The sequence below is a fragment of the Antrostomus carolinensis genome, unplaced genomic scaffold (genome assembly GCF_000700745.2).
Source record: "Antrostomus carolinensis isolate BGI_N321 unplaced genomic scaffold, ASM70074v2 scaffold24016, whole genome shotgun sequence".
NCBI lineage: Eukaryota > Metazoa > Chordata > Aves > Caprimulgiformes > Caprimulgidae > Antrostomus > Antrostomus carolinensis.
In genome coordinates, this window is record NW_010324311.1 from 1 (window position 1) to 17956 (window position 17956).

Sequence of the window (17956 nt, forward strand, 5' to 3'; positions counted from 1 at the left end):
GGTCAGCGTCCCGCGTGGAAGGGGGGTTCGTTCTCCCCGGCTCCCCGGGATGCCGCGGGATGCGGCGTTGCTCCCTCCGTCCCGTGTACCGCAGCTTGTAGAGAGCGACCGAGAGGGGCTCGGTACAAAGGCAGGAAACTGGGATTTTTCTCCCGTGGTTGCTTCTGCGAATGCTGGGCTGCAGCACCTGGGTCTGCTGGGGTGAGATCATGCCTCCTCTGCTGCCTCCCTCCCACTCCCTCCCTCCCTCCCTCGTTCCCTCCCTCCTTGTTTTTCTCTGTGGGTCTGTCTGTTCTGCTCTCTGTGCCGTGGTGGAATTAGGGGATGGGAGCTACTACTCGCTTGTACCTGTGAATTTTGGCTAGCAGAACTTCCATGATGTTGCCTATAGTACAGTATTGTCGATGCTTTATCAGAAATGAAGTACAGTGTGGGGAGTATTTCAAAATCGAGCTTGTTTTTGTGAACTGGAGTTTTAAACAAAATGTGATTAACGAGTGAGGTAAACCTCGGTTATCCATCCATCCATCCATCCATCCAGCACCTTTCTGACTGTGACTTCACAGTCCCACACTGCCGCAGCTTCCTGCCAGGATAAGGGAAACTTCTCTGCGGAGGTCACGGATGTGTCTGTGAGTCCTTCCTTCAGGGTGACAAAAGGCATTCCTTCCAGCCCTCACCCCCCCTGCATCTCCAGGGCTTTGGCCCTTCAGAGCAGCGGGTGGGAGAACATTATTCTGGGTCTCCTGCATGGCACGGTTGCTGAGAACTTTTTTTGCTGCCATGGTGACTTTCAGTGATACCAATAATGACAACTTTTTCTAGAATTCTTGGGAGTCAATGTAGTAAACAAATGTTTGTTTGACAGGCTTTGTGCTGTGCTTGAACAGTCTCTGCTCACTACCTACCTACTGTGTCATAAGTGGTGGAACTGGCATGTGAGTTTAACACATTGATACCGTTTGTTGAGGCAAAAATTAAAAGGTGAGAAGTCTTCTGTGTAATACCTGAACTTCCTCCTTTCTCTAACACACACTGCTCATTCTGGTGTCAGCAGAAGCTCATGAGAGAATTCTTGCACTGAGTTTTGTTTTCCCTTCTGCTCATCTAGTATTTTATCTTTGGTGACTGGAGAAGAGATTTGTGAAGCTCATTTCCTTTTTTTTTTTTTTTTTTTGATTTTTTTTCTTTTTCAACGTTTACTCAGAGAGGGGGGAAACAGGTAAGCAGTGGGAGGTGTTCTGAAACTCTTTTATTTACCTCCTTCAGAAGGCCTAGTTGAATTGGTGTCTCAGCATGTGGAGTCTAGTGTGTCATACATAAAAAAAAAAAAAAGATCACTTCTGATTTAAGTCTGTCACAGCATTAAAAGAGAATAACGCTTTTGGGTGCGTGGCATTGTGTAGGATTTGTGAAACTCATAATTATGTGTTGTAATTCTCTTAAAGAAAAGAAAATAAATTATTACCTTTACTTTTCTTGCGCTGCTTAAGTAAGGACAGGGAGAAGGGGGAGACCAATGAGGCCATAATCTGTTATTGGAGAGTTGTATCCATTAGCATTTTCTCAGAAGTATAATTAAAAATATTAATTTAATTGGAACGCTGAGTGGCATGAAAGCATCAGTGGGATGCATCACAGAAGCATGACTTGAATTGGAGTCTAGTTAAAACACAGAATTGGTCAAGGCATCATTTTCAGTCTTATTTAGCCTTGTGTCTGGCCATTCTAATTGTACTTCATTCCATATGTAAATTCCTTGGGGATGGGAAATCCCATCCGTCTCTGGTGTTCTTTGCAAGGTGGATCTGTAAATAAGTCAGAAGTGTGAGTAGAAAATACTGATTGTATGGCAGGTTATTTTCAATACAGTCAATCAAATAATCAGATGTACTCTCAGGCACTTTAATGGGAGATTTACTGGCTCCTTTGTGTGGTGCTAACTTAGATGTTAACGTTTCTCTTTCCAGCTTCTCTTTGCCACATCAGTTTTGCCCTGGGTTGAGATTGTGCAGAACTTGAGGTCAATTCATTCTTTATCGTGATATACTGTGTACTTATCGCAGCAAAGCCTTTAAACTGCTCCTGCCAGTTCTATTAGTAATCTCATGCCCCTTCCTCCCTGCAAAATTTGAAGGCTGGGTTATTTTGAGCTGTTCAAAATTATGTCAACAAGTAATCCTCATTTTAACTGCATGAATTATGATCCACAGTCTCTTGGTACTAAAATGGAACTAAACTTTAGTTTGGCAGCTGAAAATGGCTGGCTTAGCTGTAACAGACTTAAATTTTATTTTATTTTTCTTTTAAGTAGTACTACAGATGAAGATGGAAATGAGGCAAAGTTGAAACATATATATATATATTTTAATGTGGTTGATGAAGAGCTCACCAATTCCCTTCTCAAATGGCATAGCTTGGTAAATCAGTTAAATCACAGATAATTATAACATTGTAGTGTCAGTTGAATGGATTTTGTATTACCTTAAAACAAAAACTTCCATCTTCTAATTATGATCTCCAACATTTGTAGCTGAGGCACTTGCCTGGTACTCCCTCTTTTCCCAGCACTTCTTGCATAGCTGACACTGCTTTAGGGTGCACAGAACCAGGTGGGTTTTGTGACTGTGTTCATTTTTGCTTCTCATACATATGTAGTTAATTCTTTTGAAACTTTTCTTGAAATACAAGATTAATAACAGGACTGTTATCTCTCTGGTGTCTAACAATGAACATACCTTAAAAGAATTGTAGGACTTCAACATTCAATTCTGAAAACACGCTAATTTATAATCATTCAGATGATTTTGTATTTCCTTCTTTGTGGGCGGATTTTCAGCAGCTCTGTAGTCAAATTGGAGCTTTATCCACCTGGTGTTTTTCAAAACATCTCTTTTTTGTTGTTGTTTTTCCTGTGCTGCTATCCCATTTATGCAAAAACACATTTTGGTGAACACCAGAGGAGAGGTTTGGAGGGGGTGGAGTGGGGACTAGGTGCAGTGGTGTTTGAATACTGAACTCTCTTCAGGAGGGGGCTGATACAGAGACTGTGGCTCAAGAAAGCAGAAGGGATGGTGGATTTTATTTACAAGGAACATGGGAGAGTGATGCACTGGGAAGAGTGGTGGTTGCTGGTACGTGCAGAGTATCTTGCCTGTGAAGCAGCCAAGTTTGCAGCACTTTTGCATCTTCTACTCTACAGCAGATATAATTAACTTGGCATTTTTCCCTTTGGTTATTTGAATTTATCCTGATATAATCTGTTCTACTTGTTCTTAAAACAAAGATACTATTGTACCTTTTTTTTAATTATTTCTAGTAAGGTGGATTTATTTTTTTTTTTTTTACTGAGAATGACTGTTAATTTTGCTTGTATTCACCCATGCTTTTTAAATTAACAGAAATTAGTATTTTTAAGACAAATGCTGGAGAAGGCACAGAATTTACATCTGTCTTTAAGGCTGAGTTTAGAATTAAGCTGAAAATAGTTGAAGTAATGAGAGGTAGGTGCAAAACAAATACCAGGAGTGCAAGGTGCTCTCCAGGGGATTGAGGAGCCTGGAAGGACGGACCTGTGTCTGTTTTGGTATGTGTGAAGAGGAATTCTTTCTTAAACTGTCAGTTGTGAGCCAGGAAGCTCCAGCCTTTATTTCTTCTTCTTCTTTTTCTTCTCCTTCCTCCCACCATCCCAGAAGCCAGTACACTGTGATGTTTTATTTGGGTTACGTTTGCCATTATTTTTGTAAACAAATGTTAAGGTTTAAAAATCTTCCATGTGATTCTTTGACTTGGATTTGATTTAATATCTAGTCTTGAGTAGCTGTTTTTAAGGAAACTGAAAAAAAAGTCCTAGTGACTGAGGGGTTTACAGACACTAAGAAACTTCTGTAAGTTACGTTGGTGTTCTGCTGTCTTCTAGATATTCAGGAATTAGCTTGCCTCAGCTATGGAAGATCGTCAGAGCCCTGGTTTGTGTGACTCTGGGAAGAAAAATGAGCTTGAGTGGTCTATTTTTTTTATCAGGAAATTAGAACTATTATGATCAAGTCATCTTTCAGTGGCTTTGAAGTCATGTGCATTTTTGTAGGTCCATTCATTGGAAGACCATGCAGCTCTTGGTGCATAGTCAGTTGATTATCTGGGTTGAAAAATGACTTGTCATCGTAAATTTCATAAATGTGGATAATTCTAAAAAAGGAAAATAGGAAATTTGCTTTGTGAAGGTGATTGTTTGTGAGACAATCCTATTTCTTGTGGCTGTGAAGACTGTAAGTGCATTGTGTAAGTGTTGACTTGTGCTTCTCTCAGGCTGATGGGCTTGAAAGTGTTTCTTCTGTCTCCGTTCATCTTCCCAGTGTCCAAGCCAGGATCCAGTAGAGACAGCTGGTGTATTTCTTCCTTGCTGCCATCTCAATATTCCCCTGAAACAGCTTCAATCTACAGGTCTGAGTCTTAAGTCTTCTGCACTTTCAAGAAGTGTTGAGTATATACTTGTTTTCATGCCAGGCCTTTTCCTTATTTATTTATTTTTAATTAGTTCACACTGCCATGGTAAGCTGGGACTATTTTGTGCTGCGTGTCTTAACAGTGTCTGGTTGTCACTGCTGCTGCCTCTCAGGTGGGCCTGTGGCTTTAGGCTTTGGCTACTAAAGCTTTCCCTTACCATGTACTTGTTGAGAAGCTAATTTTTATCTTGCTGAAGGGCTGAGATGGTCTGCATGACTATTCACATTTTTTTTTGACCTCCATATTATTGTTTAGCTTGGCAGGGATAAAAATAATTGTCACCTCATGGCTTTTAATTGGTTTATTTAAAGAAGATTCTTCAGTGTTGTTGTCTCTAGCAGGAAGTTATTCCCACCCCCTAAAAGCAGAAGATTGAACTATTACTTTGAAACTTCCTAGCAGCTCAGAGTACCTTGCAGAGATTAATTTGGAGTTACTGGATATGTATTATGAGCAAAATATGGGTTACTAATAATAAGATTTAAAAAAAAAGTGATTAAAAAAAAAAACCAACCCAACCCAACTAATATGGCTCCTTCTCTGGAAGGATTTGAGTTTGTTTTCCCTGTGATATCTGGTACTGGTTCTCTGCACTATGTTAGGCAGCAGCATACACAGTGGTGGGGTTTGTCTGCTGTGATAATAGCATTTTTGCTTCTCTTTTTCCTTTTTTTTTTCATATTTTGCTGTCTAGCCACTATCTGAAGAAGTGAGAATAACTTGTATGACTTACTTGAACTAGAACTAGTCCTAAATACAGCCCAACTGCAAATGCATATACCAAAGACAGTCCTTAACTGTATCTGGAAGTGGCTTGCCATTAATTAGGAGGAAACTACACACTGGTTGATGCTGGATATGTGCTTCCTTGTTTCATCTGGAGACAGGTGGTTTTTCTCCACCAAACGGTGACGATGTCTGTGTGTAGTCATGATCTAATTTATGGTCAGCCAGTATTGAGGAGGTCTGGAGGATAATTACTGGAACTGAATGTCAAAGGTACAAGTCTTAATATAATGTTTCTTGGTTGTTGGGCAGGTTTAAGTGTTTTTGAGTTCTGATGTCTGACTCTGTGGTGTGTGTTTTTATTCAGAGCGTGACATCTGGTTTTCCTCATCTTGTGTGAGGGTGGCTGAGAGCTAAACAAAAATGAGTCTCGTGTTTTAGGCACATAGTCTAAACACAGATAAACTGTGTTTTTTCTATTTAACCTCAGTTTCTATAAAGAATCCTGTTGTTCAACTTCTGTACTTTGTCTGCTGCAAACATCTTAAAAATGAACTTTTAACAATTCTGTTGTGTTTTATGAATATTTGTTACTGATCTGTACATCTTGAGTCAGTATTCATCTGCTGCTGACTGTTCTTGATGATCAGCTTCATTAAGTGTTGCTGGCTGTCTTTATGTGAATATTCTATCGTAGCTCGTTATTTTGAGTCACTTTGCTTGGTTTTTGATTAGTATTGTGTGGGAGATGCTGTGTATTATGTAACTGTTGATCTGCTTACTCTCATTTTCCCAAATGGTATTGGTTTCTAAGTAAGCAGTCGTATTTAGTCCATCCTGATGTGTAGTAACATCTCATCTAAATAGTTGTTTACTTTTAATTGAGTTTAAAACAAACAAAAAACCCCCTGAAAAATGTAACTATCTCTTGAAATAAGGAAGAGAACTGAACTGCAAGCTGCTGCTATTTTTTTTTTATGGTTGTTTTCAGCAGTTAAGGTTTTCGTAGCTTTCAGTCACATATTTAATGGAGCTATATGTATTTTGACCCATTTGAGATGAGTAACAAATAGAATGGAAACTTGTACTTTGCAAGTTACACAAGCAGGATTAACTAGTGGTTAAGAGCACAAAAATGCTTCGAAGGATAAACATCAAAATAAAAACAAGGCAGCAGAAGGAGTGAATCTTTAATATTGTCAAATACCTGTTAATTCTGTGACCAGCTTTCAGCTTTTGCAGATGAGTCTGTTGATAGTTACAGGTCTACATCCCAACCTAAAGTTCACTGTCAATTCTTGTATTTCTGATGTCTCCCAAGATCTGTAACCTCACGAATGTTTGATACTGTGAAATCAGATATGAATCCATAAATCAAAATAATAATAAAAATATTAATTGTATGTAAATAAAGTCCATCAGAATTCACCCAATGAACAGACTTCTAGATGTTTTCATAAGTTACTACTTTCTCAAAATATTTTTTGGTTGTTTCTTGTAACATGTTTCTTCATGAAAGATCAAGTCTTCTGAGTTTAACTAACTGTCCACTTACAAGAGTAAATGAAAGTATGTAATGAAGGAGGTCATACCTAGAAATCTGCAGAGCAGAATCTTTGTTGACAGCCTGGGCTGAAGAAAAACATTAAAATTCATATAGGATACTAGATTGTAAATAGTTACTCATTTATAACTAAAATATTTTCCATTTTTCTTTTCTCATGCACTATTAATTACATTTGATTTTAAAATATTACAGTTTGTAGGCTGTGTGGTGTTTTACACAGCAATGATTTGGTCTTGAACCGAACTGAGATTTGTGCCAATCTTAACTCAATGGTGCCTCTCAAGACAGCAACGTTCTTCCTGTTATTGGGAGCAAAGGAAGAGCTCTGCTCCTCAGAAGAGCAGAGGTGATCCTTGTGTTTCCAGGGCATGAGGATGGGAAGGATAATGTAGTTTGACAAAAGCCTCTCTCTGTCTTCCAACATAGTTTTTGCCTGGTATCTCTGTTTTCTAAGAAAGGTGTTTCAGCGTTCTGTAATGATAGCTGCAGTCAGGGACCGGATCCTGCTGTCTGTACTGCACATAGCCAGCTCCTGCTCTTTAAAGAAGGAAGAATTTCCTAAGCAGAAAAGGAACTCTCAGGCTGAGAGAGTTGGGGCTGTTCAGCCTGGAGAAGAGAAGGCTCCGGGGAGACCTTCTAGTGGCCTCCCAGTACCTGAAGGGGCTCCAGGAAGGCTGGGGAAGGACTTTTCCTAGGGGCAGTTAATGACAGAACAAGGGGAAATGGGTTTAAGCTGAAAGAGGGGAGGTTTAGATGAGATATTAGGAAGAAGTTCTTCACTGTGAGGGTGGTCAGACACTGGAACAGGTTGCCCAGAGAAGCTGTGGCTGCTCCTCCCTGGAAGTGTTCAAGGCCAGGCTGGATGAGACTTTGAGCAACCTGGTCTAGTGGAAGGTGTCCCTGCTGCTGGCAGGGGGGTTGGAACTGGATGAGCTTTAAGGTTCCTTCCAACCCAAACCATTCTGTGATTCTATAAAAACCCACCTCATGGAGCAGCTTGCAGAAAGTGAGTTCATTACTTTTTTCCTGAGATGGCAGAGTATTTTCTCCTTTTTCTCCTGGTCTGTTTGGGACAGTATCCTTTCATTTTGACAGAACTGTCCTACCAACCAAAGCAAACCGTGCTTACTTGTTAAATTCTTTAATTCCTTGCTTTAGTGTATTCAGGCTAATACAGAAAATGCTTCTACATTTCTGACTTCACAGTAATTTTCCTGTTTTTTTATTATAATACATAGTTATTGGCTTTACTGTGAAGCTTCCAGGTTCAGCACTCATCTGATTTGGTTGTCCCATTGACAAGGTCAGTGTTCTTTTTTTTTTTTTTTAAGCTAATTTTCAGAGACCACAATGGAACTTATTGTTAGTTCCCTTCAAACTACAGAAGCCTAGGTGAAAGTTTTATCCTTTTAATATATTGATCTGTTGAAGCTTATGCTGAGTTCTTGAGAAAGCAGTTGTGTAAGAATAGTGACTAGCTGAAGGTGGAGGAAATAAGTTTAGTAAATTAAGAGAATAAAGTGTAAGTAAAATTCCACCTTAGAAAATGGGGCAAGGCAAATTTCCTGTGAAAATTGATTCTTAATACTTGGCAATAAATTTTGAATAGGTTATTTAAAAGTGGAAGTTGTTGAAGTGTATTGAAAGTGTGATGCTACACAAGGATTCTTGGACCCAGATAAAAAAATGAATTTGAGGCAGTTACATAAAAACCAGTGCTATTTATTTAGGAAACTGTTGAGATTTTCAGAGGTTGAAATAAACAAGTTTGCCTTTCTGGTTTAAGCTTGTGTGCAGCTCTGTTACAGACCTTCCTACTGGCTGTATTTAAAAATTGGCAGAATTTTTGTTTGATGGATCCCTTGGTACAGCTTATAGGAGCTTTAAAAAAAATACAGTGGTTAGAATCAGCAACAGAGTGGCCGTGTTTATAAATGTGTATTTTGGAAATAGTAAAATCCAACCATTGCTTTGTTTCCTACTAGGAACAGTTGATTCAAATTCATCTTTTTGCATCTTTTAAGTGTTCTGCAGTTTTACAGAACAAATCAGCTAGAACTATCTGAATTCAGACCAGTACATATTTTACCATAACCATTTCGGGTGATAATCCAGATGTGTGGTTTTTAACAGGTTTTCCTTTCACAACTTTAATTAGAAAGCTTCTTTGTGTATAAATGGACTGCAGTTTTCTAAGTATGCTGATTTTTTTGTGGGTAATCAGAAAAGAACTCGAGGTAGTGACGTACAAGGGGGAACACTTCTGAAAATGTGTCAAAATATGTGGGGCTTATCTCAAAAATCTGTTTGTCCATCGTGTGTGTCTATAAACTTCACAGCAACGTTATCCAGCTGTTGGTGAGCAGTTTCAGCTGTCAGATGGAGATCCTTTCTTGGTAGATGTACGTTGAAATGCCCCGGGTTTCCTAACACATAAAGAATACGGTCAGTGAAAGTGCTGCTGGTTGTTCTTTTGCTTTGACTCACAATCCTGTTCCTCTCGGCTCCTTTTTGTGGTCAGATGTGTGAAAATACAGGTGTTAACTTCTACACTCACAGCCTGTTGAGTGAATAGATTTTGTGTCTGGCTGTGGAGACCTCTCTTTCTTTCAGAACAAGATGTTTCTGCTTATCTTAGGTCTCTCGTAAGGCCCCACCTGGAGAACTGCGTCCAGTTCGGGAGCCCCCATCACAAGAGAGACCTGGAGCAGCTAGAACAAGTCCAGAGGAGGCCACAAGGATGATCTGAGGGCTGGAGCAGCTCTGCTGTGAGGACAGGCTGAGAGAGTTGGGGCTGTTCAGCCTGGAGAAGAGAAGGCTCCGGGGAGATCTTATAGCAGCCTCCCAGTACCTGAAGGGGCTACAAGAAAGCTGGGGAGGGACTTTTCATAAGGGCAGTTAATGACAAAACAAGGGGAAATGGGTTTAAGCTGAAAGAGGGGAGGTTTAGATGAGATATTAGGAAGAAATTCTTTGCTGTGAGGGTGGTGAGACAGTGTCCCAGGTTGCCCAGAGAAGCTGTGGCTGCTCCTCCCTGGAAGTGTTCAAGGCCAGGCTGGATGAGGCTTTGAGCAACCTGGTCTAGTGGAAGGTGTCCCTGCTGCTGGCAGGGGGGTTGGAACTGGATGAACTTTAAGGTCTCTTCCAACCCAGCCCAGTCTGTGATTCTATGATCTTGTTCCTCTGAAGAGTTACTTTAGTGTTTTTAAAATAAAAATAAATAAACCAGCTTGCCTTTTTCTTTTTGCAGCAGCCTGAGAGAAGCAGCCACGTTGGGGGGAGGAGGGTGGATCTCTTTTTGCCTTGCACGCCTTGCTGCAGGCTTCAGTTGATGCCTAAGCTCCCTTTTCCCTTCTGCTTCCCTTCTAAATACAGAAGCAGTTGGCTTTGTTTGAAAATCTGCACACATGAACACAGGGAGTTAAGGTGGGGACGCTGATTTGATCGGTGTCATTACGTAAGGTTTCTGCCAGCACAGATGCCAGCACCATTCCAGCAAAAAAAATCCGTGGTGTAGACTGGTCTAAATCAGTGTCTGACCTGTTTATGGGGAAGGGCTTGATCATTTAATGAAATGGAACTCCATATTGTTCCTTGTTTGACCCAAAGGAAAAACAACTTCTGGACACAGTGAATAATTAAATTGAGGGGAGTAGAATATATCCTGTCATCAAAATGTTGGTTTTTTTTTTTTTTCAAGACTTCATTGTTTCTTCCCAATTTCTATGTGTCATTTTGTGTTTTCCCATGCAGCTAAAAAGAATAATATTCTTAAAAGTTGAAACAAAGCATAAGAAAAACTTATAGCCCTTCTAGGTGACCTTTCCTGACTGACTTTACTTAGTAAAAAGGTAGTCTGATAATGTTGTTCTTTATTACTTGATTTATCAGAATTTAATATATTGTTATTTTTAACGTACTGAGTTACTCTACTAGTCTGTCCAGAAGGTATTTAGCACACTCTATAAACTGATCAATTGGAACTTGCTTGGAGTTTTGTGGGTTTTAATGTCCAAAAAAAAAATGAGCAGGCAAGAAATTAAAGCATGCACCTGCATTTCCCAGTCACTGCTGTGCTCTTTCTCTGTGAGAGGAGGCACTGCATGATTCAACTTCTCTTCTGTGAAGAACCTAAAATGAGCTAATTTGAAGACAGAGTGGCAAAAAAAGTAATTCTGAAAAAAAAAATGTAACAAGCTTCACACTGCTCAGTAGTTGGATGATGGTCCTGTATCACCAGTAAATCAGATGGTTCTGGTGTCCCTCAGCTGGGAGGCAGTTGGGAGTCAGTAAATAAATAAATAAAAATATTAAAATTAAAAAAAAAAAAAAAGGGAAAAAAGCCACAACAACAAAAAAACCCCCTGATATGTGAAGTGCTAAATGTCCTCATCTAGCTGTGCCGTGGTGGGTGTTGGCAGAGCTATCAAAGGAGAGAAATTGCATTGCTCCATTAAACCTTTTTATATTCTTCACTCCGTAATAACCTGAGGCCTTGTGTTCAGAGGTGGTGAGCTCGTATCTCAGAGGCTTTCGAAGCTGCAGGTCCTCAGCCTCTCTCGAAGAATTATGTCTGAAAGCATCTAGCTTTTCAGAGGGCACAGAGAATAATTGCAGCTAAAAACCTAATCTCCTGATCTGTACGAAAGCTTTTCTGTAGCGCAGCGTGTCCTGCGCTGTTTAATTTCATAAACAGTATCTCGGCATTGGTTTAGATGGTTTTTTGCCACCAGCTGCTTTCCAGCTTGAGCAGCAATCTTCTTCCCCACTCTGTCACGTCAGTGAAACAGATGATGCTTTGTTTTCTTGCCCCATCCCAAACGTGGGTTGGGATTTGTTTGCGGTGGGACCTGCTGGGTTTAAGGCTTTACAGACTGGGGTGAGTAAGAGACTGTTGATAGTTACAGACCATTGGGCTTCATCTCCCATTATACACAGATCTGGCTTTTGATTGAAAGCACTTCCACTCCAAACATAATCAGCTTCTGCTCAGGTAGAAATTATTCTTAAGCTTGTACTGGGCACTGAAGCCCTGGGACAGCCGCTTTCTGGTTGTCCTTGGTAGCACTAGTGTCCTGGTTTTGTTAGGATGGAGTTAATTGTCTTCTTGTGACTGTTCTCATCGGTGGCAGTTGGCAGGTGCACGGGGGGCACGCTGCTTCCTTCTCTTTTCTGAAAACCATGGTCAACTGTCTGATGTTCCTAACTAGAAAATGTTGATAGCTCAGAAAAATTCTCTACTGTTTTTATATATAGAGAGAATAAGCTCCTTAAAAAATGTTAAAAGTCATTATAAAACTTATTTTGGGGACTGGGGGTGTGGGGGGAAAAAGCCTTGACCAAGTGGAATAGGTAAATGTAACATACAGGAGGTGTTTTGGCAAAGCTTTAGTTTGTTTATGAAGTAGAGAAAACTGTTTTTCCTCTGAAAAATCTTCTGTTTGAAGTCACCTTTAGTAAAATCAAGTAGATTTTTAGTATTCTCGTGTGTATGAGAGTTGGGGCTGTTCAGCCTGGAGAAGAGAAGGCTCCAGGGAGATCTTATAGCGGCCTCCCAGTACCTGAAGGGGCTACAAGAAAGCTGGGGAGGGACTTTTCATAAGGGCAGTTAATGACAAAACAAGGGGAAATGGGTTTAAGCTGAAAGAGGGGAGGTTTAGATGAGATATTAGGAAGAAGTTCTTCACTGTGAGGGTGGTCAGACACTGGAACAGGTTGCCCAAGGAAGCTGTGGAAGGTGTCCCTGCTGATGGCAGGGGGGTTGGAGCTGGATGAGCTTTAAGGTCCCTTCCAGCCCAAACCATTCTGTGATTCTATGATTTCTCACTCGTTTTATTCCAGATATGGGGACTCATAGAAGGATCTCACTCCTTTTTTTTATTTCTATTCTGTATGGGCAGGGACATTTATGAGGAATGGTGGTGGAGGGGAAGCAGTAGGAAGTCTAATTGCTTTCTCAGCACATTCCTTAGTCTGACACAGTTTTATAACGTATAGGTGGGAGTGAAGTGCTCTGCAGGCTGTTCAAACAAGTAATATTAGAAGCCAAGGCTTTATGAGAAAGCTTTCTGTGTTCCTGATTGCTCATCTGTTTTCATGCAACATAAATATGGATTGCTGCTGAAAATGATAGTCCTGCCCTCTCCTGTGTCCTGGCCATGCGATAGCCCCTCATTCATGCAGCCACTTGATCTGGTGAATAGATCACAGTCGAGCTGTTGGGGGGGAAAAAAACCTGTGCTGCTTGCTGGCCTCTGCAGAAGGGAGATAGTAGCAATAAGGGTGACAAATTTAGGTGGATATTTAGCCATGCCTCGGTAAAGCAAGGTGTGTGTGAAGGGATTTCCGTGGAGAATGTACTAACAACACATTTCCTAATCAGAGAACAGGTATAAACTGATTTTTAGTTTGTGTCTGGTTTTGAGTTTAATCCTGTTGTGTAACTTCTCTTTGGAGTTTTTGTTTACTAGATTGTGGGTGTGTTTGTTAGTTCAGAGAGTTGCAGTACAACTGAATGAAAATTGTCAATCAATCGATATTACAGATTTGTGTTTTAAACAGTTCTGCATGCTTAAAAATAGCACATAATGGAGTCTTTTGTGTTGGGTGACTATTCTGTGTTAAGGGAGGATATAGACTGTATACATTTTTCTATTTGTTCTTTATCTGCCTCACCCTTTCCCTCTATTATGCCCTCTACACAAAGTTGTGTTTTTTTTTCCTTCCCCATCCAACGTTTCAGGTTGCAGTAAGAGTGTTTACAGATGTTTTGGTGTGAATTTGACATTGCTTGGGTCTAGTTCTTTCACTTCAGCAGACTGATCACTTGTGTGATGACTAGTTCTTTATAAATATCCTTGTATTTTAACCAGTCTGTATGTTAGTCTCGGCAGGTCACGGTTGAATTTAAACAAGTAAATTGGGATCAGAATAGGTGTGGCATTTAATAATTAACTTTCTGGTTACTCAGGTCCAGTAGGAAACCTATAATGAGTCTGTTTTCATTTTGTTTACAGGAATAGTTATCTGCTTAGTCTCATCCTTCGTATTTGGCAGTCTGAGGAAAAGATCTGAGCCAGCATGAAGACAGAATCCCCTCTCCATTAGAGAAAAAGTGAGTTGGAATTGGATTGAAATCTGGATTTCTAGAGTAAAAATCCTGTGTTAGCTTGTCACCACGCAGAGCTTGTGCTTGTCACTTTGAAACACTACTGTTATGAGTGATGGCCAGTCAAGGCCTAGGCTTGGTTAAGCACAAGCACATGTATAGAATTTTCCAATGTATGCATTTCATCTAAACTCCTACACCCTGCTTTTCCAAAAGAGCTGCTTACTCACTGTATAATTTCCTCATTGTATAATTGCCCACCTGATAGACTCCTTCCTTCCAAATCCTGTGAGATCTTGTCATAGACCTTGCAGGATCTAGACTTTGTCTTCCTTTTCTTGTACTGCTCTATTCATACTGAGTTTTATTTTAATAATTTAAATATTGTGACTTATAAAATAAGTCACAATATTTTATAAGTCACAATATTTTATAAGTCACAATATTTTATAAGTCACAATATTTTATAAGTCACAATATTTTATAAGTCACAATATTTTATAAGTCACAATATTTTATAAGTCACAATATTTTATAAGTCACAATATTTTATAAGTCACAATATTTTATAAGTCACAATATTTTATAAGTCACAATATTTTATAAGTCACAATATTTTATAAGTCACAATATTTTATAAGTCACAATATTTTATAAGTCACAATATTTTATAAGTCACAATATTTTATAAGTCACAATATTTTATAAGTCACAATATTTTATAAGTCACAATATTTTATAAGTCACAATATTTTATAAGTCACAATATTTTATAAGTCACAATATTTTATAAGTCACAATATTTTATAAGTCACAATATTTTATAAGTCACAATATTTTATAAGTCACAATATTTTATAAGTCACAATATTTTATAAGTATTATTTTAATAATTTAATATTTGTGACTTGTTTCTGTAGCTGTACTGGTCTCTTCTCCAGTATTCTCAGTACTTAATGTCTACCTGTTTTCTGAATTTTTTCTCAAACCTCTGTGCAAATTTAAGAAATTCCAGAAATGCAGGACTGAATTGTCTTTTGATTTCCTTCTTGCCATAAGAAATCCTGAATTCTGCATTTAAAATACTGTTAGCTCAAGTCTTACCCTTTTCATAGTGGTTTTTTTCCTCCCCCTAAATGTTCTAATAGTATCAAGAAAAAAAAGATTGCCCATTTACTCTTGATTTTTTTTATATTTAGTGCTGTGCACATCAACTGGGTTAAATCTCATTTACTTCTTTATTTTTATGTTTTTTGAACAGAGCTCCTATGCCACCATTGTGTACTAATGATGTATTCTGATTCCTTAGCTTTCTGCCTGACGCAGTTCATTGCAAGAAGAAGTGCACAATGACAGAGCGTGGAATTAAATGGGCTTGTGAGTATTGTACATACGAAAACTGGCCATCTGCAATCAAATGTACCATGTGTCGTGCTCAGAGACCTAGTGGAACAATTATCACAGAAGATCCATTTAAAAGTGGTTCAAGTGATATTGGTCGAGACTGGGATCCTACGAGCACTGAAGGAGGGAGCAGTCCTTTGATATGCCCAGATTCTAGTGCAAGACCGAGGGTTAAATCATCTTACAGTATGGAAAGTGCAAATAAATGGTCGTGCCACATGTGCACCTACTTGAACTGGCCAAGAGCGATAAGGTGTACTCAGTGCTTGTCTCAACGTAGGACCAGGAGTCCCACAGAGTCTCCTCAGTCTTCAGGTTCTGGTTCAAGACCAGTCCCTTTTTCCGTTGATCCATGTGAGGAATATAATGACAGAAATAAACTCAACACAAGGGCTCAGCACTGGACTTGTTCTGTTTGTACATATGAAAACTGGGCAAAGGCCAGGAAATGTGTCGTGTGTGATCATCCCAGACCTAACAACATAGAAGCAATAGAACTGGCAGACACGGAGGAGGCTTCTTCAATCATAAACGAGCAAGACAGAGCTCGATGGAGGGGAAGCTGTAGCAGTGGTAATAGCCAAAGAAGATCTCCACCTACCACCAAACGTGAATCCGATGTGAAAATGGACTTCCAAAGAATTGAATTGGCTGGAGCTGTTGGCAGCAAGGAAGAACTTGAAGTTGACTTCAAGAAACTAAAGCAAATTAAAAACAGGATGAAAAAGACTGACTGGCTGTTTCTAAACGCTTGTGTTGGTAAGTGGTTTGCTGCTACCTTACCCTGTTATGCCTGTGCTTAGATGTTTTGGGAGAATGAAGAATTAAAATGTAAACTTGACTTTGAAACAGCTTTATTTATTTATTTTTCTTTAATCTCTGCTTTTTAATATTAAAAAAGTAAACCAAATGTAGAAGTTCCTGAAATAGCACCTGCTAAGAGAGGCTGCAGAGTTCATCCATAATCTGAACAGGGTTAGACATGTTTCCCAACTATGCTGGGACTTTTTTGACCTTTTGTAGAAATTGATATCCTTGTAACAAAATCCTGTCTTATTCTATGTAGTCGTTGAAAGGTGGGAAAGTTACAGTCTATAGAACAATATAATGCATGTAGCACTGTAAAAAAAAACAAACAAAAAATGGCATTACTGGATAATTAAAAATATTCCTCTTTTTTTCTATGGCAAGACATGGATAGTAGAATCAGCAGCTGCAGCTTGGGAGTATTTGTAAACAGTGTAGAGCTTGCGACAGTACAAGATGCTCTGTCAGATGTTAAAAATAACACCAAAATATGTAGCTCCAAGAAACTGCATGTGTAATATTGACCTTGAAAGTAATAATGTTGTATTAATACAGATACTGTGGGGTAAATGTTTACAGGCTTTCTGAAAGTATTTCTGTTGTTGACTGCTTCAAAAAAAAAAAGTCAAATATCAATTTTGTTTTGTATTTTAGTGTTTTTCTAAGGAAATTCTGGATAATTCTCCCAGTGCTGTTAAAGAACAGAGGCATGTGAGAGCAGGGTTTGCTTCAGTTATTGACCTTGTGAGTTAACTTTTGTGCTGTAGCTTCCCAGAAGCAGATATCTTGTGCCCTAGCATACAAGCAGGTTAAACACTTGAAATACACAACTATTTTTAGAGTTAAAACACTTCATTTGAAACTCTGGTGCTGCTAGGATGTCTCATACCGTTCCTTTACCTTTCATAAAGCCACTTCCTGGTTTTTATAATCGAAAAAACTGATTTGTGAAGCTGCTTTATTTAATATTAATATTAAATATTTAATATTTATTTAATATCTGATCAGGTGTAGATGGTTTTGAGTATCATGGGTTTGGTTTCTGTGAGCTAATAAATATTCCAGTTCATTTTTGTGTTGTGTGAAGGGTTGGACAAGATGATTCCCTTTTGAAAACTGTTAGATGCCTCAGTATTTATTGATACCTTCAGGTTCTTACGTGCTAGCAGACACATTTTTCCTTCTGACATAAAGCAGTTGAAATTCTTTGTGGTATTTTTTAAGTTCTTGAATATCCCAGCTCAATTGTTGGAGGTTGTTACTGTGCTTTACAAGACTCTATTTTGCATTCTGATAGTATTGTATTAAATATTAAGGTTTTTGGTTTTTTTTTCCTCCCCTTTTTGGAAAGGGAATTCTTTTGGACTATTCCAGTGTTACTTAAGAGTATTTCACACTCGTAGATTTAATCTGTGTGGGAATGGTTGTGTTTATGTTTAAGAAAGTGAGTTTTGCAAGTATTTAGTGTTGCTTGTGACTATATAATTGTAATGAAAGTTAAAACTCTGTTCATAGAAATTTTGTAAGCCAGTAATGATTTATTGTATTGATTTTTTTTAAATGAAAATAGTTTGAAGGGATCTTGAAGGGATTTTGATGAGAAAGCCAGGATCAAATTGTGTCCTGAATTTTACTACTATTCTGCTGAAAGATTTTATTGATTCCTTTCTGTAACTTAAACACTTACTATACTTCAACTTTTTAACTGGGGGGGGGGACGGGACACACACGACCAGCAACCACAGCTGTTAATTATCAGTCCTTAATTTCAGAATTTCATCTTGCATATCACAGATGTCTTATTATTTCCAAATACTCCTTGTAGCAGGAAGAACCTT

At 38.9% G+C, this 17956-nt stretch overlaps 1 protein-coding gene across 1 annotated transcript; it reads left to right on the forward strand.

Annotated features, from left to right (window-relative positions):
- The first annotated feature begins 13811 nt into the window (after positions 1-13811).
- LOC104527245 (ubiquitin thioesterase ZRANB1) lies at positions 13812-16127 on the forward strand. Its single transcript, XM_029085684.1, has 2 exons — positions 13812-13913; positions 15217-16127. Exon 2 carries the CDS (start codon positions 15257-15259, stop codon positions 16112-16114), a length of 858 nt encoding a protein of 285 aa, XP_028941517.1. The 5' UTR covers positions 13812-13913; positions 15217-15256; the 3' UTR covers positions 16115-16127.
- The last annotated feature ends 1829 nt before the right edge of the window (positions 16128-17956 follow it).